Genomic DNA, 21,002 nt, shown 5'->3' with positions numbered 1-21,002 from the left:
ATAGCACATACAGAGCCAACTTCCTACATTGGTGGATCAGCGGTGGGGTACAAGACTTTGCATTTGCTGGACTACTCAGCCAATACCTGATCACACGACAAATTCCAAAATTGTCATTAGAAATTGATTTTTGCAATTTGAAAAGTTTTCTAAATTCTTAAAAGACCTGCTAGGGCCTTGTGTTAGATCCTGTTTAGCATTTCTTTTAGAGTTTAAAAGTTTGTAAAAGTTTGAATTAGATTCTAGAACCAGTTTTAGATTCTTAAAAAGTATTCCAACTTTTAGAAGCAAAATGTCTAGCACATATGTGACTGTGGTGGAACTCGACACCACACATTACCTCCATCTACAGATGAGAGAGCTAAGGTCACTCTGTAAACTAAAGAAAATAGCAATAGGCCCCAAACCTACCAAAGTACAGCTCCAGGAGCTTATGGCAGAGTTTGAAAAGGCCAACCCCTCTGAGGATGGCAACTCAGGATGAAGATAGTGACTTGGAGGGAAATTCCCCCCCTCCAGTCCTACTTAGGGAGAGCAGGGCTTCTCAAGCCCTGACTCCACAAATAATAGTCAGAGATGCAGGTTCCCTCACAGGAGGGACCAACAACTCTGAAATCACTGAGGATAACTCCAGTGAAGAGGACATCCAGTTAGCCAGGATGGCCAAAAGATTGGCTTTGGAAAGACAGATCCTAGCCATAGAAAGGGAAAGAAAAGAGATGGGCCTAGGACCCATCAATGGTGGCAGCAACATAAATAGGGTCAGAGATTCTCCTGACATGTTGAAAATCCCCAAAGGGATTGTAACAAAATATGAAGATGGTGATGACATCACCAAATGGTTCACAGCTTTTGAGAGGGCTTGTGTAACCAGAAAAGTGAACAAATCTCACTGGGGTGCTCTCCTTTGGGAAATGTTCACAGGAAAGTGTAGGGATAGACTCCTCACACTCTCTGGAAAAGATGCAGAATCTTATGACCTCATGAAGGGTACCCTGATTGAGGGCTTTGGATTCTCCACTGAGGAGTATAGAATTAGATTCAGGGGGGCTCAAAAATCCTCGAGCCAGACCTGGGTTGATTATGTTGACTACTCAGTGAAAACACTGGATGGTTGGGTAACTGGAAATGAAGTGTATGACTATGTTGGGCTTTATAATTTGTTTATGAAAGAACACATTTTAAGTAACTGCTTCAATGAAAAGTTGCATCAGTATCTGGTAGACCTAGGTCCAATTTCTCCCCAAGAATTGGGAAAGAAGGCAGACCACTGGGTCAAGACTAGGGTAACCAAAACTTCCACTGGGGGTGACCAAAAGAAAGGGGTTACAAAGCCTCCCCAGGAGAAAGTGGGTGACACTAGAAACAAAGAAAAAGAGTCCCCTGTAGGCCCCCAAAAACCAGACCAGGTGGGTGGGCCCAGAGACACAACCCAAAACAAAGGTGGGTACCAGGGTAAGAGCTGGGATGCCACTAAGGCATGGTGCCATAACTGTAAACAGACAGGGCACCACACCAAGGACACTTCTTGTCCCAAAAACAAACCCCCTAGCAAAATCCCAGGGGTGACCAGTATAGCCATTGGGGATGACTCCTCAGATGAGGAGGTCTTCATAGCCTTCAACTGGAAAAAGGGCCCAACAGGTGAGTTGGAGATTCCAGAGGGAAGTAGACACTTCCACCACCTACAGGTGAATGGAATCCCAGCCACTGCCCTGAGAGACACTTGTGCCAGTCACACTATTGTGCATGACAGGCTGGTGCTCTCAAACCAGTACATCCCAGGTGAGATGGCCAGAGTAAGAGTTAGCCCAGACAGGGTCACTAATAGGCCTGTGGCTCTTGTGCCCATAGAAGTGGGTGGAACTTTTAGCTGGAGAAGGGTGGTAGTCAGTACAGACCTCCCCCTTGATTGTCTCCTTGGAAATGACTACCCTGAGGTTAGTCAGAGCCTAAGAGAAGAACTGGTCCAGGGCCAGTCCTCTCCCAAGGATTCTGGAGTGCTTGCCTCTGCAGTAAATGCCAGTAGGCCCCAGAAGAAAAAGAAAAGGAAACAGAGTAGGAAAGGTGGACAACCTTTAGCCAAGGTTCCAGCAAGCCAAGGAGATTCTGCTCCAGTAGAGGAGAACTCCAAAAGTGGCTCTGATAAAGTCCAACCTGACCCACAAGAAGTCCTGGCTAGTCAGGCAACTGTTAAGTCTGAGTGGGTGGCTCCTCAGCTAACAGAAGAAAGAGTGGAAGAAGGGTGTTTACTACAAGATGTGGTAACCCCCCACTCTAATACAGCAGACAGGCACCCTGAACCCAAAGAAGCCTGTAACTTAGCCCCTTCCCTTGTAGGTGAAGAGCTAAAGGTGTGGTTCTGGGCACTGACAGCTGTCAGTGGCCTCTGCTGGGTGTTAGCCTTTATGGCTGCACTATCCTTGGCATGGTGGTCAGACCCCATGCCAAATAGCAAGTTAGGCCCCCTGACCCTGTTGGTCATGGTGGGGTTACTCCAGCTCTGGGTAACCTCTTTGGGTAAGCTAGGGGTGACCCTGGCTAAGATAAGATTAGCAGAGGTGGATACCTCTAAACCCAAAATAGAGAGAATAGGTGAAGACATAAAAAGAACAGACAAGAGGCAGTTCAGACTAGGTCCTATCACTGTGGAAGTAGGTCAGTTCCCCAGAGGGAATGACCTGAACAGGAGGATGTAAGGCAGAGTAGGCCCTGCAACAAACCAGCCTATTTCCTCTACTCTTCCTCGCCTGACAGACTAGGAAGACTCTCCCAGCTTTGGCTGAGTCTCCTGGCCTGTAGGCTGGGGGGGGCTTGTGTAAAGAAATGGCTCCCTGTTGCAGTTACCCCCCACTTTTTGCCTGATACTGATGCTGTCTTGACTGAGAAGTGTGCTGGGACCCTGCTAACCAGGCCCCAGCACCAGTGTTCTTTCACCTAAAATGTACCATTGTTTCCACAATTGGCACACCCTGGCATCCAGATAAGTCCCTTGTAACTGGTACCTCTGGTACCAAGGGCCCTGATGCCAGGGAAGGTCTCTAAGGGCTGCAGCATGTATTATGCCACCCTAGAGACCCCTCACTCAGCACAGACACACTGCTTACAAGCCTGTGTGTGCTAGTGAGAACAAAATGAGTAAGTCGACATGGCACTCCCCTCAGGGTGCCATGCCAGCCTCTCACTGCCTATGCAAGTATAGGTCAGTCACCCCTCTAGCAGGCCTTACAGCCCTAAGGCAGGGTGCACTATACCATAGGTGAGGGTACCAGTGCATGAGCATGGTACCCCTACAGTGTCTAAACAAAACCTTAGACATTGTAAGTGCAGGGTAGCCATAAGAGTATATGGTCTGGGAGTTTGTCAAACACGAACTCCACAGCACCATAATGGCTACACTGAAAACTGGGAAGTTTGGTATCAAACTTCTCAGCACAATAAATGCACACTGATGCCAGTGTACATTTTATTGCAAAATACACCCCAGAGGGCACCTTAGTGGTGCCCCCTGAAACTTAACCGACTGTCTGTGTAGGCTGACTAGTTCCAGCAGCCTGCCACACTAGAGACATGTTGCTGGCCCCATGGGGAGAGTGCCTTTGTCACTCTGAGGCCAGTAACAAAGCCTGCACTGGGTGGAGATGCTAACACCTCCCCCAGGCAGGAGCTGTAACACCTGGCGGTGAGCCTCAAAGGCTCACCCCTTTGTCACAGCCCAGCAGGGCACTCCAGCTTAGTGGAGTTGCCCGCCCCCTCCGGCCACGGCCCCCACTTTTGGCGGCAAGGCTGGAGGGAACAAGGAAAGCAACAAGGAGGAGTCACTGGCCAGTCGGGACAGCCCCTAAGGTGTCCTGAGCTGAGGTGACTAACTTTTAGAAATCCTCCATCTTGCAGATGGAGGATTCCCCCAATAGGGTTAGGATTGTGACCCCCTCCCCTTGGGAGGAGGCACAAAGAGGGTGTACCCACCCTCAGGGCTAGTAGCCATTGGCTACTAACCCCCCAGACCTAAACACGCCCTTAAATTTAGTATTTAAGGGCTACCCTGAACCCTAGAAAATTAGATTCCTGCAACAACAAGAAGAAGGACTGCCCAGCTAAAAACCCCTGCAGAGGAAGACCAGAAGACAACAACTGCCTTGGCTCCAGAAACTCACCGGCCTGTCTCCTGCCTTCCAAAGAACTCTGCTCCAGCGACGCCTTCCAAAGGGACCAGCGACCTCTGAATCCTCTGAGGACTGCCCTACTTCGACGACGACAAGAAACTCCCGAGGACAGCGGACCTGCTCCAAAAAGACTGCAACTTTGTTTCAAGAAGCAGCTTTAAAGAACCCTGCAACTCCCCGCAAGAAGCGTGAGACTTGCAACACTGCACCCGGCGACCCCGACTCGGCTGGTGGAGAACCAACACCTCAGGGAGGACCCCCGGACTACTCTCCGACTGTGAGTACCAAAACCTGTCCCCCCTGAGCCCCCACAGCGCCGCCTGCAGAGGGAATCCCGAGGCTTCCCCTGACCGCGACTCTCTGAAACCTAAGTCCCGACGCCTGGAAAAGACCCTGCACCCGCAGCCCCCAGGACCTGAAGGACCGGACTTTCACTGGAGAAGTGACCCCCAGGAGTCCCTCTCCCTTGCCCAAGTGGAGGTTTCCCCGAGGAAGCCCCCCCTTGCCTGCCTGCAGCGCTGAAGAGATCCCTTGATCTCTCATTGACTAACATTGCGAACCCGACGCTTGTTTCTACACTGCACCCGGCCGCCCCCGCGCTGCTGAGGGTGAAATTTCTGTGTGGGCTTGTGTCCCCCCCGGTGCCCTACAAAACCCCCCTGGTCTGCCCTCCGAAGACGCGGGTACTTACCTGCAAGCAGACCGGAACCGGGGCACCCCCTTCTCTCCATTCTAGTCTATGCGTTTTGGGCACCACTTTGGACTCTGCACCTGACCGGCCCTGAGCTGCTGGTGTGGTAACTTTGGGGTTGCTCTGAACCCCCAACGGTGGGCTACCTTGGACCAAGAACTGAACCCTGTAAGTGTCTTACTTACCTGGTAAAACTAACAAAAACTTACCTCCCCCAGGAACGGTGAAAATTGCACTAAGTGTCCACTTTTAAAGTAGCTATTTGTGAATAACTTGAAAAGTATACATGCAATTGAAATGATTCAAAGTTCCTAATGTACTTACCTGCAATACCTTTCAAACAAGATATTACATGTTAAATTTGAACCTGTGGTTCTTAAAATAAACTAAGAAAAGATATTTTTCTATACAAAACCTATTGGCTGGATTTGTCTCTGAGTGTGTGTACCTCATTTATTGTCTATGTGTATGTACAACAAATGCTTAACACTACTCCTTGGATAAGCCTACTGCTCGACCACACTACCACAAAATAGAGCATTAGTATTATCTATTTTTACCACTATTTTACCTCTAAGGGGAACCCTTGGACTCTGTGCATGCTATTCCTTACTTTGAAATAGCACATACAGAGCCAACTTCCTACAAACCTGCTGAATGCGTTTGGTAGGTATGATAAGTAAGTACTTCACCATACACTGACGTAGTGTCCATGGTCTCCCCCATGTCTCCAAGACATCTTGTACCGCCTGTTTGGAAGTGATAATGCCACTGGCTGTCAGGGGCGAAGATTGCTACGTGCAGAGGTGGAGGAGTGAGTGGGAGATGAGCATTTACAGTTATGACATGTTTACCTCTAACACCAATGAGGCGGGCCTGTCCCAGCCAGAATAAAGTGAGGAGCTGCCAGAGTTGCTGGTGGCTTCTCCGGGTCGCTCTGAATACAACCTTCCTGCCCCTGTGAAACTCAAACATAGGCGCCTGCAGACAGCCCCCGATGGTCCGAATAAGGGGATGTTGCTGTCTTTCACCTCACTACACGTTAGTAGTGCACCGTCAGTCTACAAAAATAGCTATCTTTTTATATAGCACTTTAATCCACAGCACTGCAAAACTGTGTGGAATGGAGTTTTACTTAGTTGAATGGTAATGAATTGACAAAGTGGAAATATGTATTGTTGTCAGTGTTGCCAAGATTTGGACTCGTGGCCTGCAGGTCATTGCATATTTTAGTTCTGACGTTTAATTCACAGTGCCATCCTACCAGCTTTCTACATAATGCATCATCACCTCATATTCAGCAAAGGGAGAGCAGTCAGGGCAAATTGCCTCCTGTAATCCACATCCTAACAGTATTCGGAAAATAAAAATATCAAACGATGGCAATAGTGCAATATTATACCAAGATACCTGGAAGAGGTTTTTGGTGAAGGTGTTATCCCCTACAGGGCGCACAAACAACCCGCCAAGAATAAAGATAACTTTGTGTTTCAGGGAGTAGCTAAGCTCTAATTCATGTTGCTTTTTTTTTTTTTTTTAAAGACGTGTTTTATTGAGTCAAGTACAACAACATTAACTTAACATTGCCAGGACAGAGATATGCAGTTGTGAATATATATGCATAAGGAATATTGTACTTATAAGTGCATATTAAACATGTACATGAATTAGGCATATACAGCAACATAGTATCAGAGACTCCAAGTTTGAATAAAGAGAGAAGAAAGAGCGAGGATGAGGGAGAAGAGCTATAGGGATAGAAAAGGGAATCAAGTGATAGCCATGTGGAGAGAGGTAATAGACATTAGTTACAGCAAATGTAAGATGAAATAAGTATATATAAGACGAAAAACAGTAAATATATTGCCATTTTTTAAAAAGGAGGAGAAAAATCAATTTCCTTTGCAGTGCTTGAGAGATAGTTACTTAATGGCAACCATAGCTGATGTCATTTGAAGAAAGTTCCTGTTGAATCGAGCTTGTAGCTGTCAAGTCTATGATGATAACTTACAGAATTCCACCACTGTCTGAGAGTAAAATTTCCAGTTAGAAGTAATAATAGAGATTGCAATAGAAAGCAAAAGGTCCTCCAATTTTCCAAGAGATATCGTGTATGCCACCCAAAAACAGTAATTCATATGACATTGGTAAGGAGATCTGAGCTACTGCTGAAATGCAAGACCATATTGAGGACCAAAAAGTAGATAGGGATGGACAGGAAAAAAACATGTGAAAGTCAGTACCCTGCGGAGTGTGGCAGCGCCAACAATTGTCATTTTGTGCAAGTTTGAGTTTGTAAAGGCGTACAGGAGTATAGAAAAGTCTATTATAAAAAAAATATAGGGTCTGTGTGAGGCTTGCAGTGCGTGCAGTGGAATGTATCTTATACCATATTCTATCCCATAAACAAGTTGGCCAAACAACACTGTAAGGAAATGCCTCCTTGGCATGGTTACCCCATGACTTTTTGCCTTTGCTGATAAGTTTTGATTTGAAAGTGTGCTGAGGCCTGCTAACCAGGCCCCAGCACCAGTGTTCTTTCCCTAACCTGTACTTTTGTTTCCACAATTGGCACACCCTGGCATCCAGGTAAATCCCTTGTAACTAGTACCAAGGGCCCTGATGCCAGGGAAGGTCTCTAAGGGCTGCAGCATATCTTATGCCACCCTGGGGACCCCTCACTCAGCACGGACACACTGCTTGCCAGCGTGTGTGTGCTGGTGAGGACAAAACGAGTAAGTCGACATGGCACTCCCCTCAGGGTGCCATGCCAACCTCACACTGCCTATGCAGTATAGATAAGTCACCCCTCTAGCAGGCCTTACAGCCCTAAGGTAGGGTGCACTATACCATAGGTGAGGGCACCAGTGCTTGAGCACTGTGCCCCTACAGTGTCTAAGCAAAACCTTAGACATTGTAAGTGCAGGGTAGCCATAAGAGTATATGGTCTGTGAGTCTGTCAAACACGAACTCCATAGCACCATAATGGCTACACTGAAAACTGGGAAGTTTGGTATCAAACTTCTCAGCACAATAAATGCCAGTGTACATTTCATTGTAACATACACCCCAGAGGGCACCTTAGAGGTGCCCCCTGAAACCTTAACCAACTACCCGTGTAGGCTGACTGGTTTTAGCAGCCTGCCACACTCGAGACATGTTGCTGGCCACATGGGGAGAGTGCCTTTGTCACTCTGTGGCCAGTAACAAAGCCTGCACTGGGTGGAGATGCTATCACCTCCCCCAGGCAGGAGCTGTAACACCTGGCGGTGAGCCTCAAAGGCTCACCCCCTTTGTTCCAGCACCACAGGGCACTCCAGCTAGTGGAGTTGCCCGCCCCCTCCGGCCACGGCCCCACTTTTGGCGGCAAGGCCAGAGGAATTAATGAGAAAAACAAGGAGGAGTCACTGGCCAGTCAGGACAGCCCCTAAGGTGTCTTGAGCTGAAGTGACTCTAACTTTTAGAAATCCTCCATCTTGCAGATGGAGGATTCCCCCAATAGGGATAGGAATGTGACACCCTCCCCTTGGGAGGAGGCACAAAGAAGGGTGTACCCACCCTCGGGGCTAGTAGCCATTGGCTACTAACCCCCCAGACCTAAACACGCCCTTAAATTTAGTATTTAAGGGCTTCCCTGAACCCAAGAATTTAGATTCCTGCAACTTAAAGAAGAAGAGGACTGCTGAGCTGAAAAACACTGCAGAGAAGAAGACGACACCAACTGCTTTGGCCCCAGCCCTACCGGCCTGTCTCCCTCCTTCAGAAGAAAACTGTTCCTCTGAATCCTCAGAGGACTGCCCTGCTTCCAAAAGACCAAGAAACTCCTGAGAACAGCGGCCCTGTTCAACAAAGACTGCAACTTTGTATCCAGAGGAGCAGATTTAAAGACCCCTGCAATCCCCGCAAGAAGCGTGAGACTTGCAACACTGCACCCGGCAACCCCGACTCGACTGGTGAAGAACCAACACCTCAGGGAGGACCCTCCGGCGACTCCGAGACTGTGAGTAACCAAAGTTGTCCCCTCTGAGCCCCCACAGCGACGCCTGCAGAGGGAATCCCGAGGCTCCCCCTGACCGCGACTGCCTGACTCTGAAACCCCATTGCCTGGAAAAGACCCTGCACCCGCAGCCCCCAGGACCTGAAGGATCGGAACTCCAGTGCAGGAGTGACCCCCAGGAGGCCCTCTCCCTTGCCCAGGTGGTGGCTACCCTGAGGAGCCCCCCCTTGCCTGCCTGCACCGCTGAAGAGACCCCTTGGTCTCCCATTGAAATCTACTGGAAACCCGACGCTTGTTTGCACATTGCACCCGGCCGTCCCCGCGCTGCTGAGGGTGAACTTTTTGTGTGGACTTGTGTCCCCCCAGGTGCCCTACAAAACCCCCCTTGTCTGCCCTCCGAAGACGCAGGTACTTACCTGCTGGCAGACTGGAACCCGGGCACCCCCTTCTCCATTGAAGCCTATGCGTTTTGGGCAGCACTTTGAACTCTGCACCTCACCGGCCTTGAGCTGCTGGTGTGGTAACTTTGGGGTTGCTCTGAACCCCCAACGGTGGGCTACCTTGGACCCCAATTTGAACCCCGTAGGTGGTTTACTTACCTGCAAGAACTAACATTACTTTACCTCCCCAGGAACTGTGAAAATTGCACTGTGTCCACTTTTAAAACAGCTAAATGTGTTTTATGTTAAAAGTATATATGCTATCGTGATTATTCAAAGTTCCTAGAGTACTTACCTGCAATACCTTTCAAATGAGATATTACATGTAGAATTTGAACCTGTGGTTCTTAAAATAAACTAAGAAAATATATTTTTCTATAACAAAAACCTATTGGCCTGGAATTGTTTCTGAGTGTGTGTACTTCATTTATTGCCTGTGTGTATGTACAACAAATGCTTAACACTACTCCTTTAATAAGCCTACTGCTCGACCACACTACCACAAAATAGAGCATTAGTATTATCTCTTTTTGCCACTATCTTACCTCTAAGGGGGAACCCTTGGACTCTGTGCATACTATTCCTTACTTTGAAATAGTGCATACAGAGCCAACTTCCTACAAAAAGTTAATAGTAATAACTTCACACTCATAAATTTGGATCCTCTCCGTTGTCAGGAGGATAGTGGACATGCAAGTCTACACTTTGTAGTAAATTTACACTGTAAAATGAATAACCAAATGTAGTAAAGGTACTAATACAAGGTATAAGACTAAATTTACATTTGAGTGCATCTACCTATGTACATCTTCCTTTTGTGAATAGGGCCTCAGCACTCTCCGAATCCAAGGTACTGCTTGCTAAAGCCCCATAACTGGTTAAAACTGTAGCATGTGACCTAAACCTCTTGGAGCCTGTGCACTAGGACAGAGGAAGGAAAGCAAACCGTTTACTTTCTTTTATTGATGATGACAACTTGGTATGCTTTATTTTGTTACTTTAAAGTGTTCTGTAAGGAAAAAAAAAATAGTTAAGAATAATTTCATATATTTTCATTCACTGTGTGCCTTGAACATTCTCCAGTGTTCACTCACGACTCCAGACACAAAACATTCCATGTATAGTTGTGGAGTGATGTGCAAATGATTGAGCGTGGCGTTTAACTTCTACACTAATGGGCCATGAAAACTGCCTTACTTGAATGATTTTTGTGAAGACATGATTGTATATATCTCCTTCCAAACTACAACAATGGTGTGCCAAAAGATCTAATCTCCTTTCTTGAATCACGAATCTTGCATACCTCTTTAGGTCAGCAATTCCCAGTTCTACAAAGAAAATCTAGTAAGGAGGAAAAAGGGAAATTTAAGACTAGGGAAATCGGTGCACGATCAGTTTCACAGTTAGGGTTTGGAGTAAAAAAAGACAAAGCAAAAAGGATAAAAAAAAAAAATCAACCAATCACTGATTAACGGAAAGTAAGATGGGGGAGGGAAGCTTAGGGAAACTGACCATGGCTTGGTTCAAGAAAACTCCAGATGAAGTACCATATTTTAGTAAAAAAGGAAACTGAAAAGCATCACAGATAATGTGCATCAGTGGATGCGTTAATGTTATGAGGGCGTTTGCAGTTTATTTCAGTTCCTACATTTTTAGAATGGGGTTTTTCAGCTTGGACTTAATTACTTAAAACCTCAAATCCAGTTAATGTATCATGTGATAGAACTCTCTCTCTCTTTTTTCAGTTCTGTTAGTGGCTTTTAAAGGCTGGTGTAAAGGAGTCACCTGTTCTCAGTCCATGCACGATTTTGGATAATCGGACAGAATTATTTTCTTGGCTTTAGACACAGTAACCCATAAAAACAGACCTCAAAGGTCTCTGGTTTGAAGGTTACCGTTATTGTTTCAAAGTGCAATTCCTTTTAAGGGATCCCTTCCTCGGGCAAAGTTATGCACATGCAGTTTGGGACAGAGCAAGTGTTCGTAGTTTTTCATAGATTGAACTTTTCAGGTAGAAATTTGCAAAGCAGCCTCTTGGACCATGTCCTAAATAGTATGTATGCATTATTATTTCCTATCAAATGCACAGTTGAATTCGAGCAATGGTGAGAAATATTTCTAGCTATTTATTAGTTGAAACTTGAGAGAAATGGGACATAGGAGCAAGTATGTTTTTCAGCTAGTGACTCTTACCCCTGCTTCTTTACCCTGTTGTCTACAAAGCAACCTACCCATCCAGTGTGTTTGTCTGCTCATGCATGTGTACAGTGATGTACAGGGAAAAATAACTTTTCTAACGGGAGTGGGAGCAGGCCTTAGACTGGACCGGCCGCACATGAATGCAGGCTTCTAATTTTCTTTCGTGTTTTTTAACCACTAATTTGAAAATACATTTCTGTTCTCTTCCTGCAGTGTGGAAGACGTTCCAAGAGATTGGAGGAACTGAAACATAAGGCTAGGAGTTTAATGAGTATTTGAGCTTTTTTTTCAAGTTGTTACAGGCATGTTCATCTGTACATTTGGATTTCATTGGTGTGCTGAAGTTAACCTTATTTAAGTTGATTGTGCTTTTTTCATAGAAAATGTGTTGGACAGCAAAGAGGAACCTGATATTGAATCAGGTTTTGAAATTAAGAGAAAAGTCCAGCAAAAATGTCGCAGCGAGCGTTACCCAGCTGATATGCTTCATTCTCCTGCAATGAAAACCTGCCCAAGCCGTTTGGCTAAACATGTAAGTTTTAGTGGTTTTGTGGCCTGCTTCATAGTGATATATGTGCTACTCATTTTAAGTCTGTACAACTGTTAGTTCTTAAGGTAACTTTGGAGCTTGCATTAAAACGATTTCATGGAAATCTGTCCTCTCTTCTATTTAGTTGCAAGATTACATTTAGAAAATGTGCTTAGCTGATTAATGCATGTGTTTATATATGTTCGAAGGCATGTGTAGCTGCAGGTACACATGCTGTGCATTAGTCCACCATCTAGTGTTGGGCTCTGAGTGTTACAAGTTGTTTTTCTTCGAAGAAGTGTTTTCGAATCACAGGATTGAGTGACTCCTCCTCTTCGGTTCCATTGCGCATGGGCAATGACTCCATTGTTAGATTGTTTTCTTCCCGCCGTCTGGTTCAGATGCGTTTCCTCTCGCTCCGAGATTTCGATTGGGAAAACTTAGTAAAACTCTCTTTTCGTCGGTATTGTATCGATCGGGTTCATATTCTTCCTTCGACAGCACTACCATTGGGAAAACAACTTTGTTCGCCGTTCGGGGCGCACGCGCCCAACTTGGGCCTATTCGGGCCGACCACGTGGAAGCCTCATGGAACTGACTCCATTCCGATTCTGTCCTCTGTGCCTAGCGAAGTACCTGTACACAGACCAGCATCTGATTTGCAACCTCTACCTTTCCCCAGACCATCGGGAAGAAAACTGCGAGGCCTGTCGATCCTTCCGATCGAAAAAGACTCTTAGAGACCAAAGAGCAAGAAGGCTCGAAATGGCATTTTAAGAGCGGGGAACATCTCGACGTAGAAGACAAAGAATTGATGCAGACTGCAGTCTCAGTTCGAGATTCCGAGTCTGAGGCAGGACTCGGATGAAGACAGACCAGTCACAGCCGGACAACATGTGAGTACATCTGCCCCTGCACCCTCACAAAAGAAAAAAACACAAGCCTTGGGTACATCACTGCCAGAAGGCCATGGCTCGGCCTGAAAAAAAAAGACTGTCAGTGACCGACCTCCCAGTTCGGCACCGAAAAAGGCCACTCCTCCGAAAACATCAGAGACAACAAAAAGCTCTGTTTCAGACTCCAGTAAACGTCAATTTTTGGAGTCGAAAATCAGAAAGCCAGTTTTGGAGCCGAAACCTTGTCCCGCTTCATGTTTTTCGATCCCGAAAAAAAATGCTTCGGAGCCGAAAAGGCCAACATACACAGAGTAGCATGGACTTTCAAAGAGACTTAAAGAAAGCCACAAAACCTCTGAAGAGGACTTAGAGGTAGAACCAATTTTAGAAATTATGGATGAAAGGCAATCCAGTATTCACAGCCATAAGGCAACAGGAAGATTTCTTACAGCACCTCCTTTGAAAACAAAGAGGAAGTTGGCTTTTCCAGAGGCATTGGACACTATGCAGCCTCCAGCTAAAGTGCCAAAGCAGAAGGAGAAACCACCACCTCCTCAGTCTTCTCCTCCTCATTCTCCCCACCTACCTACCTACCCACCTCTCCTCCTACCAGTTCTACATCAATGCAGTCTCCAACTCATTCATGTGATTCACAGCAGGACAATGTTGATCCATGGGATCTTTATGACCCTGATCCCATTCCAAGTAATGATCCAGACAGCTATCCCTCTAAACCATCACCACCTGAGGATAGTACTGTCTATAATCAAGTCATAACTAGGGCTGCAGCATATCATGGTATTACCATGCATACAGAGTCACTAGAAGAGGATTTTTTATTTAACACTCTATCCTCAACACATTCTAGGTACCAATGCCTCCCGATGCTCCCAGGCATGGTAAATCATGCAGGTCAGCTTTTTTAATGGACCGGTAAAGGCATGCATCGTTAACACCTGGGATAGAGAAGAAATATAAACCTGCACCCCCTGACCCTGATTATATCACCCATCAGGTACCTCCTGATTCTGTTGTAAGCGCTGCCAGGAAGAGGGCAAATAGTCAGTCATCAGGAGATGAACCCCATCTTGATAAAGAAAGCAGGAAATTCGATGCAGCAGGGAAAAGAGCTGCGTCCCAGGCAGCAAATCGGTGGAGGATAGCCAACTCGCAAGCACTATTAGCTCGCTATGGCAGAGCCCATTGGGACGAGATGCAGGACATAATACAGCATCTCCTCAAAGAACACCAGAAAAGGGCACACCAGGTAGTGGAGGAAGAGCAAGCCATTACAAACAACCAGATAAGATCTTCCCTAGATGCAGCAGATACCGATGCTAGGAGTGTCAACACTGCAGTCACTATACGCAGACATGCATGGCTCCGATCTTCTGCATTCAAGCCAGAAATACAGCAGGCTGTGTTGAACATGCTGTTCGACAAAAAACATATTTTTGGGCCAGAAGTAGACACAGCCATCGAATAATTGCGAAAAGACTCTGACACAGCAAAGGCAATGGGTGCACTCTACTCTGCATCATTTAGGGGGTCATTTCGTAAACCTCAGTTTCGAGGTGGTTTCAGAACACAGCCTTCAGCGGCATGAACCCTGCAGACAAAGCCAACCTACCAACCGCAATACCAACGTGGTAGTTTTAGGGGCACATATAGAGGGCAATACCCCAAAAATAGAGGGAAATTCCAGGCCTCTAAGCAGCCTCCACAGCACCCAAAACAGTGACTCCCCTCATTCCCTTTAATTCCACACCTCACCTGTGGGGGGAAGACTACAACAGTTCCACACAAATTGGTAAAATATTACCACAGACAACTGGGTGCTGTCAGTTATCCGCAATGGCTATGGCCTAGAATTGATAAACACTCCTCCAAATATTCCACCAAGGTTACAAAAACTATCCACAGAACACACAATTCTTTTACAAGAAGAGGTCCAATCTCTACTACTCAAACAAGCAATAGAATTGGTTCCACAGTCTCAAATAGGAACAGGAGTTTATTCACTATACTTTCTAATTCCCAAAATAGATGGCACCCTCAGGCCAATATTAGACCTCATGCCCCTCAATCTTTACATCCTGTCAGAACATTTTCACATGGTAACTTTACAGGATGTCATCCCACTACTACAAAAACAAGATTACATGACTGCTTTAGACCTCAAGGATGCGTATTACTACATACCCATCCATCCTTCCCACAGAAAATACCTCAGGTTTATCATTCAGGGAAAAAACTACCAATTCAAATTGTTACCCTTTGGAATGAACAGCGCCAAGGGTATTCACAAAGTGCTTGGCAGTAGTGGCAGCCTACTTAAGAAGACAACATATACATGTCTTTTACATAGACGAGTGGCTAATAAAATCAAGAGGCATACACAATGCCAGAATCATACGCGTTATGTAATACAAACCTTACACACACACTAGACTTATCAATAAACTACCAAAAATCACACCTTCAACCAGCACAAATACAACAGTATTTGGGTGCAATACTAAATACTCAGCAAGCTCTAGCATATCCAAATACACAAAGGATGCAAGCTTTCCAAAATATAATCACACAAATACAAACAAAGAAACAATACACTGTCAGATTTGTCATGAAAATTTTAGGAATGATGGCATCATGTATTGCAATTGTTCTACATGCAAGACTAAACATGCGGCCCTTACAACAGTGCCTTTCACAACAATGGTCACAGGCACACGGTCAACTCCAAGATCTAGTGTTGATAGACCGCCAAACATACATGTCCCTTCAGTGGTGGAATTCCACAAATCTAAGCAAAGGGTGGCCATTTCAAGACCCTGTGCCTCAGATGCATCAACGATTGGTTGGGGAGCTCACCTAAACAATCGCAACATTCAAGGGCAATGGGATGTCAAACACAAACAGCTACACATAAACCACTTGGAGTTATTAGCTGTCCTTCTAGCACTTAAAGCTTGTCAACCTCTTCTCACACAGAAGAATGTTCTTATCAAATCAGACAACATGACAACCATGTATTAGCTCAACAAACAGGGAGGGACACATTCATCCCAACTGTCCCTTGTAGCCCAGAAAATTTGGAAATGGGCAACCCACAACCAAATTCATCTATTGGCACAATACATTCCAAGGATAGACAATCAGTTGACAGATATCCTCAGCAGAAATCACCAACAAACTCAAGAATGGGAGCTTCAACCTCAAGTACTTCAAAAATACTTTCAAAAGTGGGGAACACCAAACATAAACCTGTTCCCAACAAGTGAAAACCCAAAATGCCAAACCTTTGCATCCAGACACCCACATCCCCTATCTAAGGGGAATGCTCTGTGGATCAATTGGTCAGGGATATTTGCATACGCTTTTCCCCCTCTCTCCCACTCCTTTTGTTTCTAGTAAATAAGTTGTGTCAAACTTCACTCAACATGATACTCATAGCACCAACATGGGCACGTCAACTGTGTTACACAGCATTATTAGATCTGTCGGTAGTACCACACTCCAAACTCCGATCCAGACCAGATCTGTTGACACAAAACCGAGACCAAATCAGGCATCCAAATCCCAAGACACTCAGTCTAGCAATTTGGCTCCTGAGGTCATAGTTTGGATATTTACAACTCCCATCAGGATGCATGGAAGTTACTAAGCAGGCAAGAAAACCTACTACTAGTCAGTGCTATGCAAACAAATGGAAAACATTTGTATATTACGGTCAATCCAAAAATATAGATCCTCTTATAGCATCAATACAAGATACTGTATGTTATTTACTTCATTTACAAAAATCAAACTTAGCATTCTCTTCAATAAAAATACATCTTACTGGAATTTCAGCATATTTACAAATAAATAACATAGTTATTTATTTAGAGTTCCTGTCATTAAAGCTTTCATGGAAGGTTTAAAATGCATCATTCCACCCAGAACACCACTAGTTCCTTCTTGGAATCTAAATATAGTGCTTAGAAGACTGTTGGGACCACCATTTGAACCTATGCACTCATGCCAAATTAAGTTTCTAACATGGAAAGTTGCCTTCCTTGTGGCAGTTACTTCTTTAAGTAGAGTAAGTGAAATCCAAGCCTTTACTCTTGAAGAACCTTTCTTCCAAGTACACAAACAAAAGGTTGTACTAAGAACAAACCCAACATTTCTACTAAAAGTTGTATCACCATTTCATATAAATCAAATAGTGGAACTGCCAGTCTTCCCACAGCCAGATTCTGAGGCAGAAAGAGCTCTACATACATTAGACATCAAAAGAGCTTTAATGTACTTTATAGACAGAACTAAACCATTTAGAAAGACTAAACATCTGTAGCTTTCCAAAAACCTCATACAGGCAACCCTATATCAAAACAAGATTTAGCACAATGGATTGTAAGGTGCATCCAAACATGCTATATTAAAGCAAAAAGACAGCTTTTAGCTACTTCCAAAGCACATTCTACAAGGAAAAAAGGTGCAACAATGGCTTTGTTAGGGAATATACCAATGGCTGAAATATGTAAAGCAGCCACATGGTCAACACCACATACATTCACTAAACACTACTTTGTAGACATATTATGACAACAACAAGCCACAGTAGGTCAAGCTGTTCTAAGAACATTATTTCTAACAACTTCAACTCCTACAGGCTGACCACCGCTAATGTATGGTAGGACAAACTGCTTTGTAGTCTATGCACAGCATGTGTATCTGCAGCTACACATGCCATTGAATGGAAAATGTCACTTACCCAGTGTACATCTGTTAGTGGCATGTTCTGCTGCAGATTCACATGCACCCTCCTTCATCCCCGGAAGCCTGTTGTCGTTTGAGTTATAAACTTTTGTACATATGTATATACATTTACATTTGCATGGACATCTCTTACTTTATACCTATATACTCTATTGCTCCTTCCTCTACCCTCTGCGGTAAAACAGTCTAACAATGGAGTCAATGCCCATGCGCAATAGAACCGAAGCGGAGGAGTCACTCGATCCCGTGACTCAAATACTTCTTCGAAGAAAAACAACTTGTAACACAACGAGCATAACACTAGATGGTGGACTAATGTACAGCATGTGAATGTGCAGCAGAACATGCCACAAACAGATGTACACAGGGTAAGTGTTCAATGGCATGTGTACCTGCAGATAGACATCCTATGGATATCTCTTCCGACTTCTAGTGTTGGGCCCGGAGTGTTACACGTTATTTTTCTTCGAAGAAGTCTTTTCGGAGTCACGGGATCGAGTGACTCCTCCTCTTGGTTACAGTGCACATGGGCATCAACTCCATTGTTAGATTGTTTTCTTTCCGCTGTCGGATTCGGACGTGTTTACTCTTGCTCCGAGATTTCGCATCGGAAACCTTAGAAAACAACTTTAATAGTCGGTATTGTTTAGATCGTGTTCCATCTAGCCTCGAACCGATAATACAGTTGGAATATAGATTTTGACCTTTTGGGTGCGTGCGCCCGACTTTGGCCTGATGGATTGGACTCCATTTCGATTTTGCCCTCTGTGCCGCGCGAAGTTTCCCTATACAGACCAACACCTGGTTTGTAACTAGTCTTTCTCCGGACCACTGAAAAGAGGATTGTGAGGATTTAAAACAAAACTACCGTAAACCTAGAATAACCAAAATAACAGAATAAGTTTAGACGGTGGCCTAGCCAATACCTTCAACAAGGTACGAGACAAGGCTGCCCTCTCTCTCCACTTTTATTTCTCTTAACACTGTAACCCTTTCCAACGCAAATTAGAGAGGACTGCTATATTCCAGGCATCCCCTTCCAAGCAAGAATGCAGAAAGTGGCAGATTATGTCAACGACATCCCCTTTTCAGGGTTGAGCACGCGCAAATACCCTGGCTCATGTTGTAACCTCTGTGTGGGCTTCTAAACACGCCCATGTCACGCCCGTCACTTTCATTAGTTCGTGGGCTTGCCCTTCAAAATTCGATTGATTCAATTTGTGAAAGGCATGCATATGTCATGTCTTTTCCAGTGTTTAGCCCTCCTCCAGTGTACCGGTAAACTACTGAAAACATACGAGGCTCCGTGTTTTCAGCTGGTTCTGGACTACTTTATCTGTTCATTTCCTGTGCAGCATGATGTTGCTGGGTAGAAGTCGAGTGCTTTGCATGACAATGACCCTGTTACATGGATGATTGCATGTTTGCCAGTAACATGGATAATTGCACCTTTGCCGGTAACATGGATAACTTTACTTTCGTTTAAAAGTTTCACTGCAAGCAAACTTCTTTTTCCTTTTCTGTGTCTCCTTCATGCTCATGGCGACCATTGGCTCGCATATGTGAAAATGTTTTACTTTTCATTATTGGTTTATATGGCAAGGAAAGGATGGATGGAATCAATCAAAATGATGATCACCCCACTCATCAACTTTCTGATCAGCATATCACTGATCCACCTGTCCAATTCCTTCTTTATCGAAATATACAAAATTGTCACTGATTTCCTATGGCAGTCCAAAAAAAAAACCAGAATTGCCTTAAAGAAACTAAGACTACCTAAATCACTGAGTGGCCTAAACTTGCCAGATTACAAAAGATACCAGCACACATTCCTAGCTAAACAAGGTAGTCTTTGGCTAACTCCCTCAAACACAGCCCCTCACGGCTCAAGATTGAAAAGGTGCTAGCGGAACCCCTTTACCTTATCTCTTTTATCATTACTAAGAAAATAATAGCGGAACACTCTACATGCATACTCATATGCACAGCACAAACTCTCCATAAAATCGACAACAAACTTCCAAATAAAATGCAATACTCAACTCTGGCCTCACTATGGCACAACGAACACCTGAAAATACATAGGAAAACATTATTCCTAGAAAACTGGGCATGTAAGGGCATACTATACATAGGAGACCTAGGTTTCCTCTGTAATCTTATACTCTTCTCTCAAAGCTAAATTTTCCTTAAATGCCCTAGACTTTTATACATTTTTTAAAATTAAAGCTATCATTGCTAGGCATAAAAACCCAGGGCTCGCTGACCTGCCCACTACATTACGTTCAATTCCTAATGGGGTCCATTTAGCTTCCAAAATGTACATCCGACGATCACCCAACAGCTTGGCACTAACAAAGCCGAAGCCATTACAAAGCAAATGATAAGCACTCCTTTATGATGCTATCAACCACGCAGCCATGCCATTGAACTGGCCCCATATCTTGATCAACCTTACAGCAAACAAAATCCGCAAGTCTTACACATGCTGAAGCTGTGAGAAAGGACTAGGAGACCTTGCACACATGCTCCTAGTTTGTACTTACTCTAAAAAAAAAAAAAAAAAAAAAAAAAATTCTGGCCTGAAATAAGCAAAACCATTTGTAGGAAAATGGCTCACTGTTGCAGTTACCCCCCCACTTTTAGCCTGAAAATAATGCTGACTTGGACTGAGAAGTGTGGTGGGACCCTGCTAACCAGGCCCCAGCACCAGTATTCTTTCACTAAAAATGTACCATTGTTTCCACAATTGGGACACCCCTGGCACACAGATAAGTCCCTTGTAAAAGGTACCAGTGGTACCAAGGGCCCTGTGACCAGGGAAGGTCCCTAAGGGCTGCAGCATGTGTTGTGCCACCCTAAGGGACCCCTCACCTAACATATGCACACTGCCATTGCAGATTGTGTGTGTTGGTGGGAGGAAAAAGGCAAAGTCGACATAGCATCCCCCTCAGGATGCCATGCACACACAATACTGCCTGTGGCATAGGTAAATCACCCCTCTAGCAGGCCTTACAGCCCTAAGGCAGGGTGCACTATACTACAGGTGAGGGCATAGCTGCATGAGCAATATGCCCCTTCAGTGTCTAAGTCTATTCTTAGACATTCTCAGTACAGTGTGGCCATATGAAGTATATGGTCTGGGAGTTTGTCAAAATGAACTCCATAATGGCTACACTGAATACTGGGAAGTTTGGTATCGAACTTCTCAGAATAATAAACCCACACTGATGCCAGTGTTGGATTTATTACATAATGCACACAGAGGGCATCTTCGAGATGCCCCCTGTATTTTACCCAATCTTTCAGTGCAG

At 44.8% G+C, this 21,002-nt stretch overlaps 1 protein-coding gene across 10 annotated transcripts in view; it reads left to right on the top strand.

The window, feature by feature from the left end:
* The window catches only part of SENP6 (SUMO specific peptidase 6), a 914,216-nt gene that overhangs the window by 216,509 nt on the left and 676,705 nt on the right, over positions 1-21,002 (top strand). For all 10 annotated transcript variants that reach the window (XM_069235653.1, XM_069235659.1, XM_069235655.1 and 7 more), the window contains one exon: positions 11,874-12,025. In XM_069235653.1, the coding sequence (XP_069091754.1) occupies positions 11,874-12,025 (152 nt within the window). The remainder of the gene's footprint in view (positions 1-11,873; positions 12,026-21,002) is intronic.

Source organism: Pleurodeles waltl, chromosome 5, assembly GCF_031143425.1.
Source record: "Pleurodeles waltl isolate 20211129_DDA chromosome 5, aPleWal1.hap1.20221129, whole genome shotgun sequence".
In the NCBI taxonomy this organism is placed as follows: domain Eukaryota; kingdom Metazoa; phylum Chordata; class Amphibia; order Caudata; family Salamandridae; genus Pleurodeles; species Pleurodeles waltl.
Note: the sequence above shows the minus strand (reverse complement) of the source record. Positions and strands in the feature narration are given on the sequence as shown.